Source organism: Doryrhamphus excisus, chromosome 4 (assembly GCF_030265055.1).
Source record: "Doryrhamphus excisus isolate RoL2022-K1 chromosome 4, RoL_Dexc_1.0, whole genome shotgun sequence".
NCBI lineage: Eukaryota > Metazoa > Chordata > Actinopteri > Syngnathiformes > Syngnathidae > Doryrhamphus > Doryrhamphus excisus.
Genome location: NC_080469.1, coordinates 24,294,607 through 24,321,300, shown reverse-complemented (window position 1 = coordinate 24,321,300; position 26,694 = coordinate 24,294,607). Strand labels below are relative to the sequence as shown.

The window sequence follows — 26,694 nt, the reverse complement described above, 5'->3', positions numbered from 1 at the left end:
AATGTTACGATTATTATCATATTTATTTACATGGCTTTTTTTGTTTTTTGTTGTAAAATATTATTTGTCTTATTTTTAACTTTGTAAAAATGAATGAAATATACAAATAAAATAATAAATATTTTACAAATAATTCATAAAATTATATAAATAAAAATAATATAATAATAATAATAAAAAAATTAAACAGTAATAATAATAAAAAACTTTATTTTTTAGAAATAGATACATTACAATACAAAATCTTTTTTTTTTACATTTTATTTATGTTATAGTATATGGCAATAAAAATGAGCTGCTGGGTCACAAAAGGTCCCACACTTGTGTTATATCATGGCTGGCGTTTCGAAGGACAAATAATGATATTAAAAAATGGATTTGTGTAAAAGAGCTTTGAGCGAGTGGGCGTGAAGAAAATACTAATATCATAAGTAATAACAGCGCTAACGTCGCAGGTGTATCGTGAAAATCAGCGTCTTATGCCAGCAAAACGCAGCCGATTGATACCACGGCGATCGTTGCTGACGAAAGTTAATAAGTTTCCATCAACAAACAAACACGGGCGCCCCCCCCGCCCCAACCCGATAGATGAAGACGCCAAGGTGATGCCGTTTAATATCGTAGACGCCATCGATCCACAGCATCCTTCAGGGAGCCCAGGTGAGAATCTTCCCACAATGGAGGATTAATATCGCCGACATATTTAGACGCGTGCTAATGATTTCTCTAGCTCATTTAGACACGCGCACACACACACACACACACACACACACACACTGTGTGGAGTGTGTTTTATGAAGAATGCTCTTGATTGCATCAAAGAGGAAAGATTATTATTATTATTATTATTATTGTCAGTCTTTCAAAAAGTAAATATTCTGTCTGGCAAACGCTACTTCTACTACAAAAAATAAAAATAAAAAATACAATAAAATAAATACAATTCTACAGTTTTATTCATGTACTTTTATTGTTTATTGTGTTTTTTATTATATTTTTAAAAGAAATACATAATTTACTAAGACATAATAATAATGATAATTAAAATAAATATATGTTAAATAATTAACAGTATATAAATAACAGTATATATTTTTATATTTTTCCATTTTTATTATTTTTTTAAAATATATATTTTAAAGGATTTATGTTATGAATGATAAAATGTATACTTTTCATTTTATTTTATTTCAGATATTGTTAAGCAATTTTGATTTCATTTAACTATTATTAATATCATTCACTAGACGCCGTGATAAACATTTTCTAAATGATATTTAAAATATATTTTTTTATTATGTTCTAAATTATTAATATTTATATTTGATCATTAGATTTTATTTTTGTTGCTCACTTTGGATTAATTTAACTTTTTTCAGTAAATAATGTCATGACAATATAATAAAAACATTTCAAAATGAATAAAATTCCAAAATGAGAACTAAATAAATATAAACATAAAAAAATAAAACATAAAAAAATAGAAAAGTAATTTTTAAAGTAGTTTTAAAAGTAGTTTTTAAACTACACAAAACACAAAAATGCTATTTTATTTATTTTAGCATTATGTTCATTATATATACAACATATTATAAGAAAATAAATAAAATAAAAAATATGTAAAAAAAATAGATATATATAAATAAGTAATAATGAAAAGAAATACAAGAAATACAATTTGATAATACAACAAAAAAATAAAAGTAAAGTAAAAATAAATTTAAAAAAGTAAATATAGTAAATAAAATATTTAAAAAAATTTTTTTTAATATTTGTAAAACCAAGATGTTTATAAAGCCAAAATATTGGAAACGGTAGAAAAGGTAGAATGTGTTCCTTTGTGTTGTATCTCACTGACATCAGGTGTACCTAATGAAGTGACCAGTGAGTGTTGAATTGGACCAGAACCATCCGGAACCCAACAGGTCAAACAAGGACAGATGTGTGTGTGTGTGTTTGTTTCTACGTGTACACAGTTAAAGCAAATGGAAAGTGTGTGTGTGTGTTTAGTCAGTGGGTCAATATCAACAGTGTGTGTGTGTGTTTGCATGTACACTGGTGTGTGGAGGACACACACTTCATCCTGCTGTAATCCAGTGAACACGAGCGCAGCAACGCCACACCTTGTGTGTGTTTGTGTGTGTTTGTGTGTGTGTGTAGTCTTTTAATATGCCGTTTCTTTGCGAGCACCGCCACTCAATCAAGGCCTGCGATCGATACTTCGGCTGCGTCGGTCGGCTAATGGACTGCGAGCGTGGGAAACATTCCTCGCCGTAGTTAAATTTAAAAAAGGCCGGCGGTGAGGAGATTTAGTCAAGGATGTCTCGTCGCCTCAAAAAACGGACGGTCTTAGTTTGCTTACTGGGAAGGCGTTAAAATCCCGTTGAAGACGGAAAATCGGGGATGAAGATAGCATAAGCATTTTTGATGAATTATTATTATTATTAAATAAAACTAAACAAAATTGCCAGCAATTGGAACATAAACACAAATGCACACAACGTTGTGGCGCGGTCACATGTCTACTAGAATGCTAACAATTGTCTGCCCGATGAAAAATGACCAGCAAGCTAGCTACGAGTCATCAAATAAGCAAGCAAATGACCTAGCTAGCATAAACACACAACATTGTGGAGCGACTGCCTGTCCGTTAGATTGCTAACAATTGTCGGCGTAATGAAAACTGATGAACAAACTAGCCACAAGTCAACAAGCTATCAAGAAAATTAGCTAAGTCGTATAAACATGGAGGCACACAACATTGTGGAGCGACCACACATTGACTGAAACCCTGACAATCATCGGCCCAATGAAAATTGGCAATATGAGCTGGCTACGATTAAACAAAATAGCAAGAAAACAAGCTAGCTACCATAAACATGGAGGCACACAACATTGTGGAGCAACCACACATTGAGTGGAACCCTGACAATCATCGGCCCAATGGAAATTGGCAATACGAGCTAGCTACGATTAAACAAACTAGCAAGAAAACAAGCTAGCTCACATAAACATGGATGCACACAACATTGTGGAGCGACCACATGTCTACTGGAAAGCTAACGATTGTCGGCTCAATGAAAAATGTCCAGCAAGCTAGTTACAAGGCAACAAACTAGCAAGAAAACAAGGTAAATTGCATTATCATGGAGGCACACAACATTGTGGAGCGACCACACATTGAGTGGAACCCTGACAATCATCGGCCCAATGAAATTTGATAATACAAGCTAACTAATACCTAAGAAAACAAGCTAGCTAGCATAAACATGGAGGCACACAACATTGTGGAGCGACCACATGCCTACTGGAAAGCTAACGATTGTCGGCTCAATGAAAAATGACCAGCAAGCTAGCTAAGAGGCAACAAACTAGCAAGAAAACAAGGTAAATTGCATCATCATGGCGGCACACAACATTGTGGAGCGACCACATGCCTACTGGAAAGCTAACGATCGTCGGCTCAATGAAAAATGACCAGCAAGCTAGCTACGAGGTAACAAACTAGCAAGAAAACTAGATAAATTGCATCATCATGGAGACACACAACATTGTGGAGCGACCACACATTGACTGGAACCCTGACAATCATCGGCCCAATGAAAATTGGTAATACGAGCTAGCTATTATTAAACAAACTAGCAAGAGAACAAGCTAGCTAACATAAACATGGAGGCACACAACATTGTGGAGCGACCACACATTGACTGGAACCCTGACAATCATCGGCCCAATGGAAATTGGCAATACGAGCTAGCTACGATTAAACGAACTAGCAAGAAAACAAGCTAGCTCACATAAACATGGATGCACACAACATTGTGGAGCGACCACAAATTGAGTGGAACCCTGACAATCATCGGCCCAATGAAAATTGGCAATAAGAGCTAGCTACGATTAAACAAACTAGCAAGACAACAAGCTAGCTAACATAAACACGGACCCACACAACGTTGTGGGGCGACAACAGTACCTTCAGAGGAATCTGTGGTCCTGAGCGTCCCCGTCCTGACGTTCCCGAGGTTCCCACAGTCAAAGCAGCGCCAACATGCATCCCGTTCCATTTATAGACGCGAGGGAAAGGAAGCAAAGTTTTTTTTTTTTTTTACAAGATGTCGGAACGTTCTCTCGACTACGAGAGCCAAGTTTGATGTTTGAGTCAGCCCGAGCCGATAAAGACAACGCGCGCCAACGCGAGTCAAGCTGTGATGTTGGGGCGTTGGCGTGCGAGGTAAGCGACCCCCCCCCCGCGGCGCCTGAATCCCAGAAAGGGAAAAACAAACTAGATTGACAGGTGGAATTGCAGGAAGGCGTCTTCACTTGCGCCACCTAGAGGAATGAGAGCACACACACCCGCCACTCAAACTCACGATTTTAGCAAGTCAGTGATTATGGGTTGATCTGCAATATTTGAAAATAATATAGAAATAATTCTTTATTATTTTTATAGTATCTTTAAGCTTTTTTTTTAGCTTTTTTAAGCTTCAAATTGATTAATATTAATTATTTAATTTTGACATGGCACAACCTGTACACATTTTATGATATATTTTAATTGAATTTAACTATTATATTATTTACCATTTTATATAATTTGTGTATTATTTGTTTTATTTTTTTATATTATATTACCTGTACTTTTCCTGACTTAATTCATTTTAAATGTAATGTATTAGTTAGCATTATTTTATGTATTTTATTTTGTGTTATGCTTTATTATATTTTAATTTTAATTTTAATTTTAATTTTAATTTTAATTTTAATTTTAATTTTAATTTTAATTTTAATTTTAATTTTAATTTTGTATGATGATATATATATTTTTAAAATTTGTTATATTATATTAATAACCTGTAAACATTTTCTGATTGATTTTTAAAAGTTTATTTTTATTTTGTATGTGTTAAGCTTTATTACATTTTTTAATTTTAATTTTAATTTTAATTTTTTGTATGATGTATGATGATATATATTTTTTAAAAATGTGTTATATTATATTAATAACCTATAAACATTTTCTGATTGATTTTTAAAAGTTAATTTTTATTTTGTATGTGTTATGCTTTTTTACCTTTTTTAATTTTAATTTTAATTTTAATTTTAATTTTAATTTTAATTTTAATGTATGATGATATCATTTTAAAAAAATGTAATATTATATTAATAACCTGTAAACATTTTCTGATTGATTTTTAAAATTAATTTTTCATAGAATGTGTTTTTAAATTGCATTATTTGTTACTTTATATTATTTCCTGTATATAATTTTGATTCATTTAGTTTCATTATAATTGTATTGTATTGTATTATATTGTATTGTATTGTATTGTATTGTATTATATTAATTTACAAAAATATTAATTACAAAAAGTGGGAAAAGGTTGATCTTAGGTGGTTAAGAATAAGAAAAACGGGGGGGGGGGGGGGACAAAGCAGGAAAACTGCAAACTTTTCACCAAATGAGGACGAAGGAGGACGTGGTGAAGCGCGGAAGAAGGATCAGTGTGTGTCGGGCTCCCACGCAAGCATCCCAGGAAATTGGCGTTTCGAGACGTTTCGGGGGGGATAAAAAAAAAAAACAAAAAACAAAAACAGGAGACAATATTGTCATTCTGAGGACGAGACGGAGCGATGCGAACACTGATCCATGGAATGGTCTTCCATCCCGAAGAGCCGGCTCAGATAAAGGTAGGAGGAAATTGGGACGCGGCTTGTCGACCAAAGGTCACATGGATGCTAGCTAGCGCTCGTTAGGGCTTTTAGGAAGTCCAATGGAGCTGGAGAAACATCTCAAGGATGAGCAGTGACATTACATTACATTACATTACATTAGATGTTGCATGTAGAATTTTTTAAAGTAAAATGCATTTTAAAAAATTAAAAAAATAAACTTTTTGAATGACAGTTGGTAGGCAAAATGCATTTTAAAATGCTGGGCAGGTTATTTATTTTACCATAATTTTAAGAATATTTATTTTAAATAATATTTTAAAACATAATTGAAAAAAAATTAAGTTTGTTATTTATAACTACTTATTATTTATTATTACTAGAGCTATTCCATTATTAATATTTACTTTTTATTCAGTTACATTTTCAGCAAAATTTGATGTATTTTTTTAAACATCCAGTTATAATAATTATATCTATTATTTAATTAATAAGAATTATTTTAATATGTGTTATTATTTATAATTACTACTACTTTAATATTATTATTTATACATTTTTTTACTAATTATTAGTTTTATTTATTTATTGACATTTTCAGCATGATTTGATGTAAAAACAACAATTCAATTATAATAAAGAAATAAAATAATAAAAGTTATAATACTTTTACCTGTAATAATTAATTAATAATTATATTAATATGTATTATTGGTACTGCTACTTTATTACTTTTATTTATTTATTGACATTTACAGCATAATTTGATGTAAAAAAAACAACAATTCAATTATAATGAAATAAAATAAATGTTATAATAAAATATAATTATTTTATTTATAATAATTAATCCATAAATAATTATTTTAATATTTATTATTGGTACTACTATTTTATTATTACTTTTATTTATCAACATTTTCAGCATAATTTGATGTAAAAAAAATAACAACAATTCAATTATAATAATGGAATAAAATAATAAAAGTCATAACAAAATATAATTATTTTATCTATAATTCTTTTATCTCTTTTATCTAATAATTAATTAATAAATAATTATTTTAATATTTATTCTTGGTACTACTACTTTATTATTTTATTTATTTTGTGTTTTCAGCATAATTTGATGTAAAAAAACAACAATTAAATTATAATAATGAAATAAAATATTAAAAGTTATAATAAAATATATTAATTTTTTCTAAAATAATGAATGAATAAATAATTATTTTAATATTTATTATTGGTACTACCACTTTATTATTACAATTATTTATAGATGTTTTCAGCATAATTTGAGGTAAAAATATATCAGTTCTCCAAATAGAAAAAAACAAACATTTAGCTGCATAGCATTAGCTTAGCATATTGATAGCAATAACGGAGGAAAGGCGCTGATGGGTCGTAGCGGGAAGACAAGAGTCCTCCCGTGGTGGAAGTCGTCTAATTGTCATCGTTTATATTTTTATTCGCCAGTCGGGTAAAACAAGCTTTTTCTTTCATTAGTTCCAACCGCCAGCAATTAAACGAGACGAGTGAAAAAAGTTTCTTTGGTCTGAGTCGTGGAGCGGCGTGGAGCGGCGTGGACGACGTGAGTGGCAGGTCTGTTCACGCTTTTAAAGGTTAGAGCCGCGTTTTGAAAAAGAGCGTTTGAAGGCAAAGTAGACGTCAGTCAAAATGACTGGCACGCACACGCAAAAAAAAAAACGCACACGCAAAAAACGCACGTCCTCGTCTGCCAAGCAGCGGTCGGCGTGAAAGCGCCCAAGATGGCGATGATGGCGATGATGATGATGATGATGATGGTGATGACAGCTGAAGATGTGAGGACAGAAATAGTCTCGTCAAGGTCCTTTGGCCACAAAGTGTCAACTTGTGTTGTTGGGGAGATTCCATGGCGACACACACACGGAAAGCAGCGGTTCGAGTCCACTCGGGCCGGGATGACCTCCGCCAAGGAAAGCATTTCATTATGTTTGCTTGTCAGGGCAATAACATTCTTAATAATAATAATAATAATAATAATAATAATAATAATAATAATAATAATACATTTAATAATTTATGTGTTTACATTTTATTTATTTTATTTTAATGCATTATATTTTAAATTCATTTACTGTACTTTCATTGTAATAATAATTAGTATTTTAATATAATAAAAATACTACAAAATCATTTTATTATATAATACTAATATAAGTAATAATAATAATGAAGTTATGTATTCTTAGTTATTAATTCCAATTATTTTTTAAATTATAAATTAATAATACATAAAGTAAAATCTAAATGACAATAAATACAAACATATCTAATTAAAAAAAAACCTGTTAAAAAATACAGAAATTAATGATGAATACACTATATAAATAAATTCAATAAAATATGTGTATTAAATATTACTCATTATTGTTATTATATATTACTTAATATGTATACTATTTTAATTTTAATTATAATTTTAATTTAAAAAAATTACAAATTAAATTAAAACGTTTTCATAATTGAAATAAATTAAATAATTCCTAATTATGATTTTATATGTACATTATTATTATAATACTATGATTGTTATTCTCATTTATTTTATAATATAATAATAAGTAATAATAATAATGAAGTTATGTATTCTTAGTTATTAATTCCAATTAATTATTTCTTAAATTATAAATTAATTAATAATACATAAAGTAAATAAAATCTAAATGACAATAATACAAACAAACCTGTTAAAAAATACAGAAATTAATGATGAATACACTATATAAATAAATTCAATAAAATATGTGTATTAAATATTACTCATTATTGTTATTATATATTACTTAATATGTATACTATTTTAATTTTAATTATAATTTTAATTTAAAAAAATTACAAATTAAATTAAAACGTTTTCATAATTGAAATAAATTAAATAATTCCTAATTATGATTTTATATGTACATTATTATTATAATACTATGATTGTTATTCTCATTTATTTTATAATATAATAATAAGTAATAATAATAATGAAGTTATGTATTCTTAGTTATTAATTCCAATTAATTATTTCTTAAATTATAAATTAATTAATAATACATAAAGTAAATAAAATCTAAATGACAATAATACAAACAAACCTGTTAAAAAAATACAGAAATTAATGATGAATACACTATATAAATAAATTCAATAAAATATGTGTATTCAATATTACTCATTATTGTTATTATTATATATTACTTAATATGTATACTATTATATTTTTATTTTTATTTTAATTTTAAAAATTGACAAATTAAATTAAAACGTTTTCATAATTTATATAAATTAATTTAAAAAATTATTTTAATTTTAATTTTAATTTTAATTTTAATTTTAATTTTAATTTTAATTTTAATTTTAATTTTAATTTTAATTTTAATTTTAATTTTAATTTTTTAAAAATTGACTAATTAAATTAAAACGTTTTAATAATTGATATAAATTAAATAATTCCTAATTATTACTTTATATGTACATTATTATTGTAATAATAATACTCTGATTGTTATTCTGATTTCAAAACGTAAAGACTAGATGATGTCATTAGAAATACTTTATTTCTTCCACATGCACAACGTTAGAAGAGCAAATGTCAGGCTACGACCGAGACGTGGAATTAAAATGAGCACGACGCAGACGCAAAACATTTTGGATATAATAAGTCGAAGTTTTTGTTTTATGCGAGTTAGGTCTCTGGTTCATGGAACCAAATCAATACTCCAGACCGAGCACAAGCAAAAAGATTCACAAGATGGAATTTTTTGGGAGAAAAGACGGAAATACGTCCTTAAAAGGACGCCGGCTGACAGGGCGGAGTCATCCGAACACACAAACGATGACGCCAAACCAATAAAACTCACACGGACGGGAAAATGCTGTAAATGCACCCCCAACTTTGGCCTGTATGTGTCCCAATACTTTTGTCCAGGTGGCAGTGTTTGCTAGCGTCACTGAAAACGTACAACGATGAAAGATATGGGAAGTTTGGGGCCCCGATGGAGTCGTATGATGGAGTCCTAATTCGCTCACCCTGATAGAGTCGCGATTCGGTCACCCCAATAGAGTCGTAATTTGGTCACCCCGATAAGAGTCATAATTCCATCACCGGGATGGAGTCACTATTCGGTCACCCCAATAGAGTCGCTATTTGATCACTCTGATATAGTCGTAATTCGCTCATCCCGATAGAGTCACGATCCGGTCACCCTGATGGAGTCGCGATTCGGTCACTCCGAAAGAGTCGTAATTCGATCACCGCGATGGAGTCACTATTCGGTCACCCGAAAGAGTCATAACTCGGTCACCCCGATGGAGTCGTAATTCGGTCACCCCAATAGAGTCGCGATTCGGTCACTCCGAAAGAGTCATAACTCGGTCACCCCGATGGAGTCGTAAGTCGGTCACCCCAATACAGTCGCTATTCGGTCACTCCGATAGAGTCATAATTCGGTCACCCTGATTGAGTCGTAATTCGGTCACCCCAATAGAGTCGCTATTCGTTCACCCCAATGGAGTCGCTATTCGGTCACTCCAATAGAGTCGTAATTCGGTCACCCCAATAAGAGTCGCTATTCGATCACCCTGATGGAGTCGTAATTCGGTCACCCTGATGGAGTCGCGATTCGGTCACTCCGAAAGAGTCGTAATTTGATCACTGCGATGGAGTCACTATTCAGTCACCCCGAGAGAGTCGTAATTCGGTCACCCCAATAAGAGTTGCTATTCGATCACCCCGATAGAGTCGTAATTCGGTCACCCTGATGGAGTCGCGATTCGGTCACTCCGAAAGAGTCGTAATTCGGTCACCCCGATAGAGTCGCGATTCGGTCACCCCGATAGAGTCGCGATTCGGTCACCCCGATAGAGTCGTATGTTGGTCACCCCGATAGAGTCGCGATTCGGTCACTCCGATGGAGTCGTTATTCGGTCACTCCGATAGAGTCATAATTCGGTCACCCTGATTGAGTCGTAATTCGGTCACCCCTATGGAGTCGTTATTCGGTCACCCCTAATGAGTCGTTATTCGGTCACCCTAATGGAGTCGTTATTCGGTCACCCCTAATGAGTCGTTATTCGGTCACCCCTATGGAGTCGTTATTCGGTCACCCTAATGGAGTCACGATTCGGTCACCCCAATAGAGTCCTCCAGAATGTCTGTTAGCCATTACAGTACCGTATGTCGGTCACCTGTGATACAGCAGAACCGCGTGTTGGTGACCCGTGATCGAGCCGTACGTCGATGTCTGATATCGCGCCCTGTTTGGGAATCTAGGTTGGGAAAGATGGCGTCTGAAGTCAAGCTAATGCTAATGCTAAATGCAGCTCTTTTGTTAGCGTCAACGTCCAGTCGCGCGTTTCCACGCCAGATCAGCTGCCGGAAAAAAAGTCTGGTGTTCCTTTTGGTACCGTGAACGCTCCGCCCCTTGTAGCCGTGAGCGGGAATGCGGGTCCTTCGCCATCCTCGGATTCATCATCAGTAGTTCTGCAGCTGCGGAATGTTCTTGTAGAGGTCTAAGGACTCGGGGTTGGAGAAGGCGCCCCGCTGGGTCACGTCCCGGCCGGCGATCACCTGCTTCACCGCCACCTCCACCTTCTTCCCGCTGATGGTGTACTAAAGGACAAGACACGGGATCAACAGGAAGTGGTGGCGTGGTGCCGATTTTTTTTTCGACGTCATCCTACGGGAATGTCGTTGGTCTCCAACAGGAGGGCGGGAACATGTCGGGCTGACAGGGCTTTCCTGATGGCCGCTTTCACCTTCGCCACCAAGTCGGAGGAGAAAGGCTTCCCGGGCGCCATCTTTAAGAACAGAATGACCCTCTCCTCGCCGTCGGAGCTGTACTGCGGAACGCAGAGGCTGTCCGACACCTCCTCGAAGGCTTCCACTGCAAGGAGGAGGAGACACGGTACTTTGTAACAGATTATTATTTTTATTATTTTTATTATTATTTTTACTTTTTCCAAAGGCTCACCGATGTTGTAGATCTCCGAGCTGCCAAAGCGAACGCCGTTGGGGTTCAACGTCCCGTCACTGCAGAGATCGAGTGTGAGATAAATAGCGTCCTGCGTAAAGTCAAAACGGTGGCGCGCACGAGTGCTGCTGAATTTCGACACTATGGAAACAGCTTTTTCTGGTATAGATGATCTTTATTGTGTAAAATTATTTGACAAGAATAAAGTCAAAATATTAAGAGACGCAATCCAATGAAAAAAAAAACAACAACATTGACATAGTAAAATAATAAGTTAATAAAATAATAAATATAATAATAATAATAATATAATAAAATATAAAAAATATAAAAAATAAATATAAAATAATAATATAATAATAAAATAATTTAAAAACTATTTTATAGGAGTAAAATCTAAATATTAAAAGAAAAATTTATAGTTTTATAAAAAATATATTGACGAGTGAATATTGTGAGGAAAAATTTTAGTAGCACAATGTTGATTTTTGTTGTTTAATATTATGAAAACTTGTAATTTTAGGAGAATAAAGTAAGACTAAAAAGTTTAATTCCAATGAGAAAAAAAACAAAATTTTATGGAAATTCATAATAAATAATATAGTGAGGAAAAATAACGTAATTTTAGTTGCATAGAGTTTAAATATAAAAAATATGTATATGTTATTGTAAGTTAGAATATTAAAGAAACAAACCAAACAAAATGAAGATGTACATTTTTGAAAAAAATTTGAAAAATTGAAAAAAAAATTGAAAAATTTGAAAAAAAATGAAAAATTTGAAAAAAAATGAAAAATTTGAAAAAATTTGAAAAATTTGAAAAAATGTTTGAAAAATGTAAAAAAATGAAAATGTAAATTAGCGGTATTAGCCAACACCGCTACGTGCAACGCAACATATCTGTGTCGGCTAATACTGCCACGTGCAACGCGACATATCGATATCGGCTAATACTGATATGTGCAACATGACATATCGATATCGGCTAATACTGATATGTGCAACATGACATATCGATATCGGCTAATACTGATACGTGCAACGCGACATATCGGTATCGGCTAATACCTCTATATGTACAAGGCGACATTTCGGCATCGGATAATACCGATTTGTGTATCAACAAATGTATCAACAAATATGGCATTTTTATTATTTTAATTTAGTTTTATTTAGTTTTATTTAGTTTTATTTAGTTTTATTTAGTTTTATTTAATTTTATTTAGTTTTATTTTGATTTATTTAGTTTTATTTAGTTTTATTTAGTTTTATTTAGTTTTATTTATGAAAGCTGCGCTCTAATAAAATGCACTTCTGCCACTTTGTGGCCATTTTGTCGACTTAAACTGCACCAAACATGCTCTCTTCTACGGTGGAGTTGCATCATCACTTCTTTGTTAATCTTGCACAAAAAAACAAATAACGTTTTTTGTAGTGAATGCGTTAAATATGTGGAAAAATGTCTTTTAAAAACAGTAAAAATGTGAAAAAAGACCTAGAGTATATTTTTTATATGTACAATATAACGTCTTAACATATTGTTGCTTGCATTCTTTCATTTTGGCTGGAAAAACGTTGGACACGCCTGAACGAAGGTGTTAATTATCGGAGCTTAATCGTGTGCCAAATAAGAGGGAAGAAAGCCGGAGAGGCCGAGTTGGAGCGGGAAAAAGACTTTAAGAGGAAGAATTAACGAGCGATCGGGTTTATGTCCGGCTTTACTCACCTTCTGCCGAGCATGACAATGCCTCCCGTCTTTGGATTGATTTTGCAGTAGTCCCCGTGGGCCCACACGCCTGCGGAGGTCAGGAAAAGCATGAGTCATTCCGGAATTCCAGACACCAGTGAAAAACCAAAGGATGCCACTTTTACATTTTCATGTTTTGGAAAGTTTCGTCCCAATATTTCAATTTCTTCTTAAATCATTTTGTTCATTTTAGTCCCAGAATATTACAACTTTTTCACCAAAGTAATTTTCCCAAAATTTTAACTTATTTGGTAATTTGCTTATTTTTTTCTTTAATAATTCAGCTTTATGCTAATAAAATATTAGCATATAATTAGTTTATTCTCCTCGCTCGACAATGACCTTTTTTCTCGTAATATTTTGACTTATTTCTGATAAAAATAATTTCTGCTTTCAATTTAAAAAAAAAAATCTTCTCATAATATTATGACTTTACTCCCGTAATAAATTTGAAATATTGCATAAATTTGCAACCTAATTTTCCCAGAATTATATTTATTAATAATATATGTTTATATTATTATTTATTATTTATTTATTCTCATGAAATATTTTTTTCCCCATATTTTCACTTTCAGAATTTTTTTTACAAATAAATTCAAATATTATATATTTATCAATATATATTTATAAATATAAATTGTAATTTTTTTTGTTGTATTTCATTTTATAATTTATAAAATGGTGTATTTTTATTCATTTTAATAATTTTTTATTAAATTAAATGTTTATTTATTTAATGTGTAAACTGCAAGGTATGCTGGGTAACCTATCTTTACCATCTTTTTATAGCTTCCGGTATTTTTCCTGCATTTTAACTTTCATGAAAAACTCATGGTAAAGTCAGCCTTCAAAATAAAAGCACGACAGTAAAATCATTCAGAAGAATGACCAGAATTGCCCTCATTGTCCCTTGGAAAAGACTCATTTGTTACCCGCAAGGCATGCTGGGTAACTTCCTGCCGGGGAAGTGCGCACTGGGGGCTTTTCCGGCATGTTTTTCATGTCGGTTGTATGCGACTGGTTATTTTCGGTTGGACCGTGAGCGTAAAAAGCAGCCATCTTTGCAGGGTTGTACCGCACTATATGACACACGCTGGTACCTGCAGTACCGCTTAGGTCCTGTGGAGGCGTCAAAGTGCCGTGTTGGCCACCGTTTGAGTCGGGAGATGATTTGTATGACAACAATGAAAAATGCTAGCTAGCGTACTCACCGGGAAACGCGGAGAAGTACGCTTTGTGGTACTTGCTGCTGTTGTCATCGTTCCAGAAGTGCGTCGGCTGGCACGGGATGGGCTTCAAGCAGACCAGCTCGCCGCTCTCCCCCCAAACCGGCTTACCTGGACGCGGAAGACATGAACACACAATAGCACCTGCTAGCTTATCCCCCCGCCCCTGCCTTTTTTTTGGATGTGATACACTTCTGTCTCCCTCGGGACGGAGTTAAAGGGCTTAGAGAGCGACTAAAATCTTCCCACTTTAAATTATCCCTCATTGCGTCCGCCTTTGACGTGGCGGAGCGGAGCCTGAAGCAGGGATCGGAGGCTGGGGAGTTAGGGACCGCAGTCAATGAAGAAAGAAAAAAAAAAAGACATTAGGGGACTTGGAAGACTCCAAGCGAGATAAAAAAAAAAAGGCTCATTTTGTGAAAAAAAAAAATAGTGTTTGTCTTGTGCTTTCAGCCTTGTTTACCCTGGGAATGCGGCGCCTAATTACTTCTGCAATATTTGCTGGATAAAAACTCCTCTCAGGCCAACGGCGACTACTTCCACATGACAGCTCCTCTGCTCAATGCAGGACTGAATGCGTTTTACTTATTTGCTTTTTCAAGCCTCTCCTGTGCAGAAAATGCTAAAAAAAAAGGCTAATTTTAATCCAAAAAAGTTACCTTCAAAGTTCCATGCTTCCACTGCCATGCCAAGGTTCCTGGTTTGGATCTCGCCCCGATAGACTGGAACTGTGGGGTTCTGACCCATGAAACACGACACAATGTCTGTTCCGCCTAGAGGATATCATACAAAAACATTTTCATTATTTTCAATATTAATATGCACAATTTTATCTTACATTTTTTATTATTAATAATTATTTGAATTTTCAAAAATCCAATTTTTTAATATTTATACATATTAAATAGCTACTTTATTGACTTTACTCCCATAATAAATTTGTATTTTTCCAATTATTTTGCAGATTTAAAAATAATTTTAAGTTTTTTTACTATTAATTTTAAAATATTTTTTAAACTTTAATATTTCAAATATATGCTACTAAAATAAAATTACCTGATTTTTCCCATCAGAATACAACTTTTTTTTATTTTATTCTATATTATTTTTCCATTCATGCTGATTTATGCTGACAATTTTATCTAGCATTTTTACTATTAATAATCATTTTAATAAAAATGTCTGTTTCGCCTGGGGGGATATCATACAGAAACATTTTCATTATTGTCAATATTAATATGCACAAATTTATCTTACATTTTTTATTATTAATACTTATTTTAATTTTAATAATCTATGTTTTAATAATTATTTATATATTTAAATAGCTATTTTACTGACTTTACTCCCATAATAAATTTGTATTTTGCAGAAATTTGCAACATATTTTTCCAATTATTTTGCAGATTTAAAAATAATTTTAAGTTATTTTTATTATTAATTTTAAAATATTTTTTAAACTTTAATATTTCAAATATATGCTACTAAAATAAAATTACCTGATTTTTCCCATCAGAATACAACTTTTTTTTATTTTATTCTATATTATTTTTCCATTCATGCTGATTTATGCTGACAATTTTATCTTGCATTTTTACTATTAATAATTATTTTAATAAAAATGTCTGTTCCGCCTGTGGGGATATCATACAGAAAAATTTTCATTATTTTCAATATTAATATGCACAAATTTATCTTACATTTTTATTATCAATACTTATTTTAATTTTAAAAATCTATGTTTTATCATTATTTATACATTTAAATAGCTATTTTACTGACTTTACTCCCATAATAAATTTGTATTTTGCATAAATTTGCAACATATTTTTCCAATTATTTTGCAGATTTAGAAATAATTTTAAGTTATTTGTATTATTAATTTTAAAATATTTTTTAAACTTGAATATTTCAAATATATGCTACTAAAATAAAATTACCAGATTTTTCCCATCAGAATACAACTTTTTTTTTTAACTTTATTCTATATTATTTTTCCATTCATGCTAACAATTTTATCTTGCATTTTTACTATTAATAAATATTTTAATAAAAACATTGGGTTATTCAATTTTTTTTATAATTATTTATACATATTAAATAGCTAAGTAATTCTCACATTAACTCAAGTTTAAATAAAAATGTATTTTTTTTACTTAATTTATTTAATTTACTTAAAAACAACTTTTGCTGGTATAAAATATAATAAATATAATAAATATTTATTTTATTTCTTTATATTTAAATGTAATATATATATATATATAAATTAAATATTTTTATATTTGTATGTTTTTATCATTTTGTTTATTTTAGGCCTATAATATTAGAACTTTTTCACCAAATTAATTTTCCCAAAATTGTAACTTATTTGGTGACTTTATTTGACTTTTGCTGGTATTAAATATAATAAATATTTATTTTATTTATTTATATTTAAATGTAATATATATATATATATATATAAATTAAATATTTTTATATTTGTATGTTTTTATCATATTGTTTATTTTAGGCCCATAATATTAGAACTTTTTCACCAAATTACTTTTGCTGGTATTAAATATAATAAATCTTTATTTTATTTTATTTATTTATTTTTAAATATATATGAATTAAATATTGTTATGTTTTTATCATTTAAAATAAAAAAAAATGTGTTTCTTTATTTAAAGTTTTCATAAACATTTATAAAAAATGTTCATCTTATTAAAGTACGTTTGACTGTATGCCCTGTGCATTATTGTGTTTACTTTCCAATGATATTTTCTACATTTTATCTTTATTAGTTATGAATTTATTGTTATTAATTATATACTTAAATTACATACTAGAGTGGAGCGGCCCAAAATATCCCTACAATCAAACGTGAGACGTCAAAAGTTGTCCTACATGGTGACAGAAAGGCAAGAACACACACACACACACGCACACACACACGCACACACACACACACACACACAGAAAGAGAATCCTTTGCCGCAGCATCCATTCGTCTCAGCGGCGTCCAATAATCGGGTGTTTCTGACGGATACGATTCATCTCCCGTCCCATTGTTCCATCTCGACCTGGCTGTAACGCCGCCGCCATCCATCCATCTTGTCTCTCTGCCCTTCCTCGCCTCCCTCCCTCCTTTCCTTACTTCCTTCCTACCCATCTACACCTCTCATCATTCTCCAGGTCTCACTTTTATATCGAGCTCTTATATTGAGCTTTAATGAGCTCCCGAGGGGAGGGGGGGGGGGGGGGGGCGTCTGATTAAACGTTCGTACTTTAGAGCGGCGGAGACACACAATTATTTCACGATGGCGCTCACTTCAAGGAGGCGGGCACACAAATACCCACAAAGTGTGTTGAGGGGTCAGCGTCGGCCAGCATGTTGAGGCCGCACATAAGATGGCGACGTTAGCATGGCGGCGCCCCTCGGTGCGTACGCCGTATATATTTCATATTTCATATTTCACAGCACATCTTGGGGATCCCGGCCGGAACGCCGAAAGGGAACGCAATAAAAGTGGAAAAGTGGAAGCTAACTCAAACTAAGAAGACAGCAAAGGGACATATGGAGCGTCTTATTAGCATGAAGGAACCCAGCAGTCAAAGTGTTAAAGCCCCCCAATGAGGACACCGTGGGGGGGGGGGGGGGTGATTTCACACACACGCTCGGTAAATGGGAGTACAATCGAGTGAGGACACACACGACCATGCATTATAACAAAATAAAAATAACATTGGTTATTTTTTGTATCAACATTTGCAATAAAAATATTTATTTTTAAATTATATTATTTTTTTCATTTTTATTTTCCTACTAATAAAACAAAAATAATGCTGTTTATTTTTTTAAAAATCACACTAAAATAATTGTATTTGTTTATTCCTGATTTCGGAGTCTTTTGAGTCGCATACTGATTTTTTTTCATAAATGCGAATTCAGCTTCAGAACCCCGCCCCTTCTCTCTTCAATTGCCATTGTTCACTTATTTAAGTTTTTCCACAAAATCTTGACTGTAGGTTATAACACACTTAGCCAGTGTTTACTGTACTATATACTGTACAATATACTGTAGGTTCTCATTGGGAGTGACCAGGATGGATAGGATCAGGAAGGAGTACATCACAGGGACATTACATGTTAGAGGCCTTGGAAATAAATTCCCATAATAAATTGTCATTTTGCATAAATTTGAAATCTATTTAAGAATTTAAGAATTCCAATTTTATTTATTTAATCTCATGAAATTCTGATTTAAAAATAGCAACAATATTTTTTCTTTAATATTTCAAATCTATGCTACTAAAAAAATTATTAGATTTTTAAAAACTTTATTCTATATTCTTTTTCCATTTATGCTGATTTAATGCTGACAATTTTATCTTGCATTTGTTTATTATTTTTAATTATTTTAATTTTAAAAATTATATTTTTTAATAATTATTTATGCATATTAAATAGCTAAGTAATTCTCACATTAACTCAATTTAAAGTTAAAAAAAGTATTTTTTAATGGTTTCATTTACTTAAAAACAACTTTTGCTGGTATTAAATATTTAAATATAATAAATATTTATTTTATTTATTTATATTTAAATATAATATATATAAATTAAATATTTTCAAGTCAATTAATATCACGCAAGAGGGTATTGTCAGGGTGAAATGGCCAAATGGGGGGGGGTCCCATCACATATGTCACAGTGGGCACCAGTCTGTCACATATGCTGGGATAAAATCCTAAGACCCCCCCCCCCACACACACACACACAAACACAGAATTATTATGGCCTCAGGGGTCAAGGTTAGCCAGGCTGGCAGCCAACAGCGCCACAGCCTGCTGTTGCCCTTGACAACGAGCAGGAAAGTGACTGGGGCGCGGCCCGCTGTCGGGGTGAAAGTGAACATGAGCGCCTTCTGGGCACAGAAAAAGACTTAAGTACCTTCCCTTCATTTGTGGACTAGAAGTCACAGAGCATACACTTGAACAAGTGGGGTGGTTTTATAGTGACATCCAGTGGCCGCAATAGTTCACTGCAGGGTATATTTGTGTATGTGGATAACTGATTTAAGTAGGAAGGTTTCAGATTCCCATCGAAATGTTTTGTTTGTTTCTTTTGGCTTTTTCCTGATTACAGAGTCGCCACAGCGGATCTTTTGATCTGCATACTGATTTTGGCTCGAGCACTTTATATTCCGGATGTCCTTCCTGACGAATACCAATGATGGTATTCTCCCGTGGAGATTAAAAATATAATAGCCGGCTATTTGACCCATGCACGACATGCACCATGCACTAAACTAAACTAAACTAAAATGTCAAATTAAATTCAATAAATTTAAAAAAAATTTAAATGTTAAATTAAATTAAAAAAATGTTAAAAATGTTAAATAAAATGAATTTTAAATGTTAAATAAAAATAAAAAGAAAAATTGTAAATGTTAAATTAAATTAAAAAAACTTTAAATGTTGAATTAAAATAAAAAAATTAAATGTTAAACTAAATAAAATTTTTAAAATGAAGATGTTAAATTAAATTACATTTTAAAAATGTAAATGTTAAATAAAATAAAAAAATAATGTTAAATAAAAATAAAATGACAAATTTTAAATGTTAAATTAAATTTTAAAAAATTAAAATGTTAAATAAAAAAATTAAAATGTTAAGTTAAATTAAATAAAATTTAAAAAATTAAGATGTTGAATTAAATAAAATTAAAAAAAAATGTTAAATAAAATAAAAAATGTGAATGTTAAATAAATATAAAATGATTTTTTTTAAATGTTAAATTAAATAAAAAAATTAAAATGTTCAATTCAATTAAAATACCAGAAGACTTCGATTGGGAGGTGGTGTACACTTTGGACTGGTCGAATAAAATAAGATAAAATTTCTCATTAATAAAATAAAATAATAATGTTAATCTAAATAATAAAATAACACCATAACAATAACACAAACAATAAGATAAAATATGAATACAAAATAATATATATAATAAGAATAAAATCCATCCATCCTTGCTATATCAGCGATACCCTCTGAACTGATTAAATAAAATAAAATGAATATTATTGATAAGATGAATTTAAATTAAATTGAACTAAATCACACAATAATAATTCATGAATAAAATAATATACAAATAAAAATAATAGATATAATACGAATAAAATATAAATTTTCTATACCAGCCAAGAAGAGATGTACACTCTAAACTGGTTGAATAAAATAAAATAAAAATCCTAGTCAATAATAAAAATCCTAAGAAATAAAATAATAAAATATCTAAATAAAATATTTTCATAATAGTCATGAATAAAATAAAATAACTTTTTTCTATAATTGCACACTGAATACAACACGTGTGGGGGGGTTGAAAATCCACGCCTGGCCATTCTAGGGCCTTTTTAGAGTTTTTCCCCTTCGTTGCTGCCTTGAAGCGGCGCCTCCAGGTCGTCGACTACATCTCCTGCCCCCGTGTGCGATGCCAGCGAATGGCGCCTTCGTTTCAGTAACGCGTCAGTAGCTAAATGACACAAGGAGACAGACAGTATTCTAATGGACCCGTCAACACAACAATGGGCTGAAAGGGCGGCCATGAAAACCTACATTTCTATACCATATTTTGATTTTTTTTTCTGCATGCGCGTCGGCTCTTTTGTGATTTGTCGATTCGCGGTGAGTGGCAGCTTCACAAATTTTTTTTTTTTTTTTTTTTTTGAAACATGTTTAGAAAAAGTGAACCTGAAATGGATCCCAGCAGCACGTTGCTTTTGATGCAGCGGTACACGTAGTCGTAGCTCTGGGGCTTGAGTGGGGATCCGGTGGACAGGATGGTGTGCAGGGACTGCAGGTTGTGGGATTCGGCTATGGAGAGAGAATAGGGAATATACTGAGGTACAGAATAGTATACAAGTATTATATATATATATATGAGTATATAAGTATTGGTGGGCTTTGTCACCCTCCCCAAACCGAATAAGCTGCCAGTGTGCAACCCTCTTCCGGTGGGCACACACACACACACACACACACACAGCGGGAACACTTGCTCCCCCCCACCATGCCTCCAGGTGTCCAGTCCAAATGTCAGCCCAGGGAAAAGGGCCCCTCCGTTGGGGCAGCAAGGCAACAACACCCCCCCCTACCTCATGCCTCCTAACAAAGAATGAAATGGAAGGTTGATGGAAGCATCTATTCAGTGTCAAATAAGACATGATACATTTGTTTATTTACTAAATTGTCGCTGTCGCTACCTGCCATCGGTATCGCCCTTCACTAATGGCAGCAGAGATCTGATTGGTAGTTAGAACCAGGACTACTTCCTGGTTCATGGAAGAGGACGGACGCCACTGTGACGATTAGCTCTAATATCTGCACATTTACCCCGATTCTCACCAAAATGTAACGGGTTCCTTTTTGACGCACGCACCACACCCGCTACAAAAATCAAATAAATAATAAAAAATACATTAAAATAAATAATTTTTAAAAAATCATAAATCATCGTAAATCATAATAAATACTTTGAAAAATCTTAAGTACATAAAAATCAAATAAATAATAAAGACATCAAAATAAACATAAAATACATTAAAATAAATACTTTTAAAAAATCTTAAGTAAATAAAAATCAAATAAATAATAAAGACATCAAAATAATCAAAAACTACATTTAAAATACTTTTAAAAATCTTAAGTACGTAAAAATGGAATGAATAATAAAAACATCAAAATAAACATAAAATACATTAAAATAAATACTTTAAAAAATCTTAAGTACATAAAAATTGAATAAATAATAAAGACATCAAAATAAACATAAAATACATTAAAATAAAGACTTTAAAAAATCTTAAGTACATAAAAATCGAATAAATAATAAAGACATTAAAATAAACATAAAATACATTAAAATAAATACTTTAAAAAAAATCTTAAGTAAATAAAAATCTAATAAATAATAGACATCAAAATAAACAAAAAATACATTAAAATAAATACTTAAAAATCACAAGTGCATAAAAATGTAATAAATAAGACATCAAAATAAACAAAAAATACATAAAAATGAATACTTTGAATTTGAAAAAAATCAAATAAATGAATCCCTCAAAATAAATACATACATCTATTTTTAAAAAACACACAAAAAATAATTATATAATAATAATTATAAAATGAATAATTATAAAAATAATAATTATAATTAGTTTTTAATATTTATATTAATAATAAATATTTATTATTATTTATTTATTATATATTTATATTTAATAATAAATATTTTTTGTGCTGTGAATGGAACACGTGTTGCTGTGGTGGAGTTCCAAGACCAAAACGGTGTATTTAATCAACTAGAAGTCCCACACTGAACCCCCACAGCGGTGAATCATTACCCTCCCCCCCCCTTCAGTTCATGTAACCAATTCAGCGGATTCATGATGGCTTTCCCGGCTGAAAATGACATTGATTGTAATGGCGTTGCTGGTGTAAAAGTCCAAACCCCCCCGCCCGCCCCTTTCCGACTTACATACTGTGGCGTACCGCAGTCGGAAAGGATCGCTGGTGGGAAGATTAGCAGGGCGGCTAATAAGCACTGACACGACTATGATTACGAGTGGAGGCCCGGGTTCTATCTCCGGAGAGCTGCAACACTAAAAGCAATTAGCGGCTCCTCTCAATGATTCATATGAATAACCATAACGGGCCTTTTATGCTTTTGATTTAGTGTCGAGCACCAGAACACACGGGGGGGGCGGGGGGGCAAACTGTTGATTCACGCACTAAAATGGCCGCAGGACATTAAGAGTCAAACGGCGTCACTATTATCATCATTATCGTCTACATCTGCTGCGATTGTCCAGGCTTTTATTTACTGGCAGACTATGTGTGTGTGTGTGTGTGTGTGTGTGTGTGTGTGTGTGTTTGTGTGTTGTTGGCGTGTGGGCGCCTCACCAGGTTTCAGGTTCCTCTCCTGGAGCACCGATAACCACTTGGCCCCCGTACCGAAGATAGTGATGCTGCTCAAAAAAGAAGAAAAGAATATAAATATGTTTTCATAGAGCACGGTCACGCCGCAGACGGGATCCCGCTTCTGACGCCAAAAAGATTAAGACAGGAAGTGCGTGCAAGTTAACGGAGGACACGGAGGACACTGCAGCAGCAGGTCTATAGGATTAGCAAAGCGGGGGGGGGGGGAGTCAGAGGGGAGTTTATGAAGTCAAACGAGCAGCTCGGATGAAGCAGCTGATCCCAATCAGGCGAGACGACGTGCGATCCCGGGACTCTGTCTGAACTAATGCGGCGCTCGATTTGTTTCCGCCGGAATCCATGCATAGTAAAGCGTCTCCTTCCTGCGTAAAGGGCAACAACGCATCTCGCCCTTCATCCCATCTGCTCGGCGCCGGCTTCCCAGGAGAGGCTCGGCAGAGTTCATCGTTGTTTGAATATACCGCCAGGCACGACGAGGACGAGCACGCGTTCAGTGAAGCGGCGGAGGAGAGATGGCGGGATAGCGAATCGGGGATCAACTCAGGATTGAGCAAACAAATCCAAAGAGTGAAAGATAAACACGGATTCACACGGGTGGCACCGTGGGGGTGTTTTGGGAGGCGACGGCGACGGCGACGGCGGCGGAAGGTGGCTTTCTTTCGGGGTGACAGGAAGCGACTCTGACAGCTGTCAACGGCCGGACAGCGAGTGCGAGAGGAGAAGTGACAAAGCGGCGCTCTCCCGCGCTCTCCCGCATGATTTCACTTTGAAACAAAAGGCCGGTTAAAGAGCAGGCGTTGGGCTCCTTCTCGCCGCCGTCCAATCAATCAAAGGCGCTTTTGCCGCTACGGTAGCCGCTGCTGTCAATCAAAAAGAAAAAAAACGCAGCGGCGACAAGACAGAGGCATTGATGGGATTGACTCTTGAGCTGTCGGTTCAAATCGATGACTGTTAATAAAAGCTGTTGATGGGGTGAAAGGGCAAAGGTCGCGACATCACAGATGAGACCAGCTCGCGACGGTCCTTCGAGACCACGCGCGTTTTTATCGCAACTCTCCCACAAGAAATACACAAGATTCCCACGCAGTTAGGATTCGGCAGTCACGGCCCCCGCTAATTTGCAGATTTTTGCTAGAAAAAAAAATATTAAAAAATATAAAAAATATAATACAAAAATATAAAAATTAATGAGTTGAAACACAGTAATCCCTCCATTATCGGTTTTAATTTGTTCCACACCCGACTAATCAATAAACTACTGAATATTTTCATATTTTCATAGAGGAAAGAAAACCATTAGAGTCCTCCAGACATGAAATAACACCCCTATAGTCACCTTTACACTCCTATTTCCCAATATATTAGATATAATCACAGCAAATGGGCAAATTAAGACATAAATATGACTCGTGCTGGTGTGTGTTTCAATAAATGTCTTCCCCGCTAATTTGCAGATTTTTGCTGGAAAAAGAAGATTATTTAAAAAATATATAAAAATATAAATAAAAAATATAAAAATTAATTAGAGACATTATCGGTTTTAATTAGTTCCAGACCCGACTAAGCAATAAACTACTGAATATTTTCAAATTTTCATAGAGGAGAGAAAACCATTAGAGCCCTCTAGACATGAAATAACACCCCTATAGTCACCTTTACACTCCTATTACCCAATATATTAGATATAATCACAGCAAATGAACAAATTAATACATAAATACGACTTGTGCTGGTGTGTGTTTCAATAAATGTCTTCCCTGCTAATTTGCAGATTTTTGCTAGAAAAAGAAAATTATTAAAAAAATATATAAAAATATAAATTAAAAAATATAATATAAAATATAAAAATTAATTAGAGACATTATCGTTTTTAATTAGTTCCAGACCCGACTAATCAATAAACTACTGAATATTTTATATTTTTATAAAGGAAATAAAACCATTAGAGCCCTCTAGACATGAAATAACACCCCTATAGTCACCTTTACACTCCTATTACCCAATATATTAGATATAATCACAGCAAATTAAGACATAAATACGACTCGCGCTGGTGTGTGTTTCAATAAATGTCTTCCCCTCTGATTTGCAGATTTTTGCTAGAAAAATAAAATTATAAAAAAATATATATAAAAAAATTAAAAATATAAAAATGTATGATAGACACACAGTTGAAATACAGTAATCCCCCCATGATCGGTTTGAACTGGTTCCAAACCCGACTAATCAATAACATACTGACTATTTTCATAGAGGAGAGAAAACCATTAGAGCTCTCTAGACATGAAATAACACCCCTATAGTCACCTTTACACACCTATTACCCAATATATTAGATATAATCACAGCAAATGAGCAAATTAAGACATAAATATGACTCATGCTGGTGTGTTTCAATAAATGTCTTCCCTGCTGATTTGCTATTTTTTGCTAGACAAAAAAAATAAAAAAAATTAGTATAAAAATTTAAATAAAAAAATAATATAAAAATTAATGAGAGACACACAGTTAAAATACAGTAATACAGTAATCCCTCCATTATCGGTTTTAATTTGTTCCAGACCCGACTAATCAATAAACTACTGAATATTTTCATATTTTCATAGAGGAAAGAAAACCATTAGAGTCCTCTAGACATGAAATAACACCCCTATAGTCACCTTTACACTCCTATTACCCAATATATTAGATATAATCACATATATTCAATATAAAAATATTATGGGAATAAAATCATAACGGTACAAAAATAAAATTTACAAAGATTATTTGAGAAAAAAAGTCAAATATTTGTCAAATAAAAAACATTATTATTATTAGTAGTAGTAGTAGTAGTATTGTTGGTAACATCCAGTGTCTCTGCTCCTCATGGCGTATTTAAGTGGACGGATTTGAGCCCATTAAGCGATTAGCATCAACATTTGCAACCATGAGTAAGCATAAATGCCAATTATCCGGCATCGTAGGCGAGCAGAATTCCAAATCAAAGTCCAAAAGTCGGCCGACGCGGACGCGGGGAAGCCTCAGCGAGAGTTTAAGACTCTCC

At 32.8% G+C, this 26,694-nt stretch overlaps 1 protein-coding gene across 1 annotated transcript in view; it reads right to left on the bottom strand.

Moving 5' to 3' along the window:
• Window positions 1-9,244: 9,244 nt before the first annotated feature.
• aacs (acetoacetyl-CoA synthetase) overlaps window positions 9,245-26,694 on the bottom strand; it is a 32,051-nt gene continuing 14,601 nt past the window's right edge. Inside the window, exons 11-18 of the mRNA XM_058071335.1 lie at window positions 23,613-23,677; window positions 21,399-21,521; window positions 15,314-15,427; window positions 14,640-14,765; window positions 13,405-13,474; window positions 11,679-11,737; window positions 11,389-11,591; window positions 9,245-11,317 (exon numbers count right to left, since the gene is read on the bottom strand). Coding sequence (XP_057927318.1) covers window positions 11,180-11,317; window positions 11,389-11,591; window positions 11,679-11,737; window positions 13,405-13,474; window positions 14,640-14,765; window positions 15,314-15,427; window positions 21,399-21,521; window positions 23,613-23,677 — 898 coding nt within the window. The 3' untranslated portion in view covers window positions 9,245-11,179. The remainder of the gene's footprint in view (window positions 11,318-11,388; window positions 11,592-11,678; window positions 11,738-13,404; window positions 13,475-14,639; window positions 14,766-15,313; window positions 15,428-21,398; window positions 21,522-23,612; window positions 23,678-26,694) is intronic.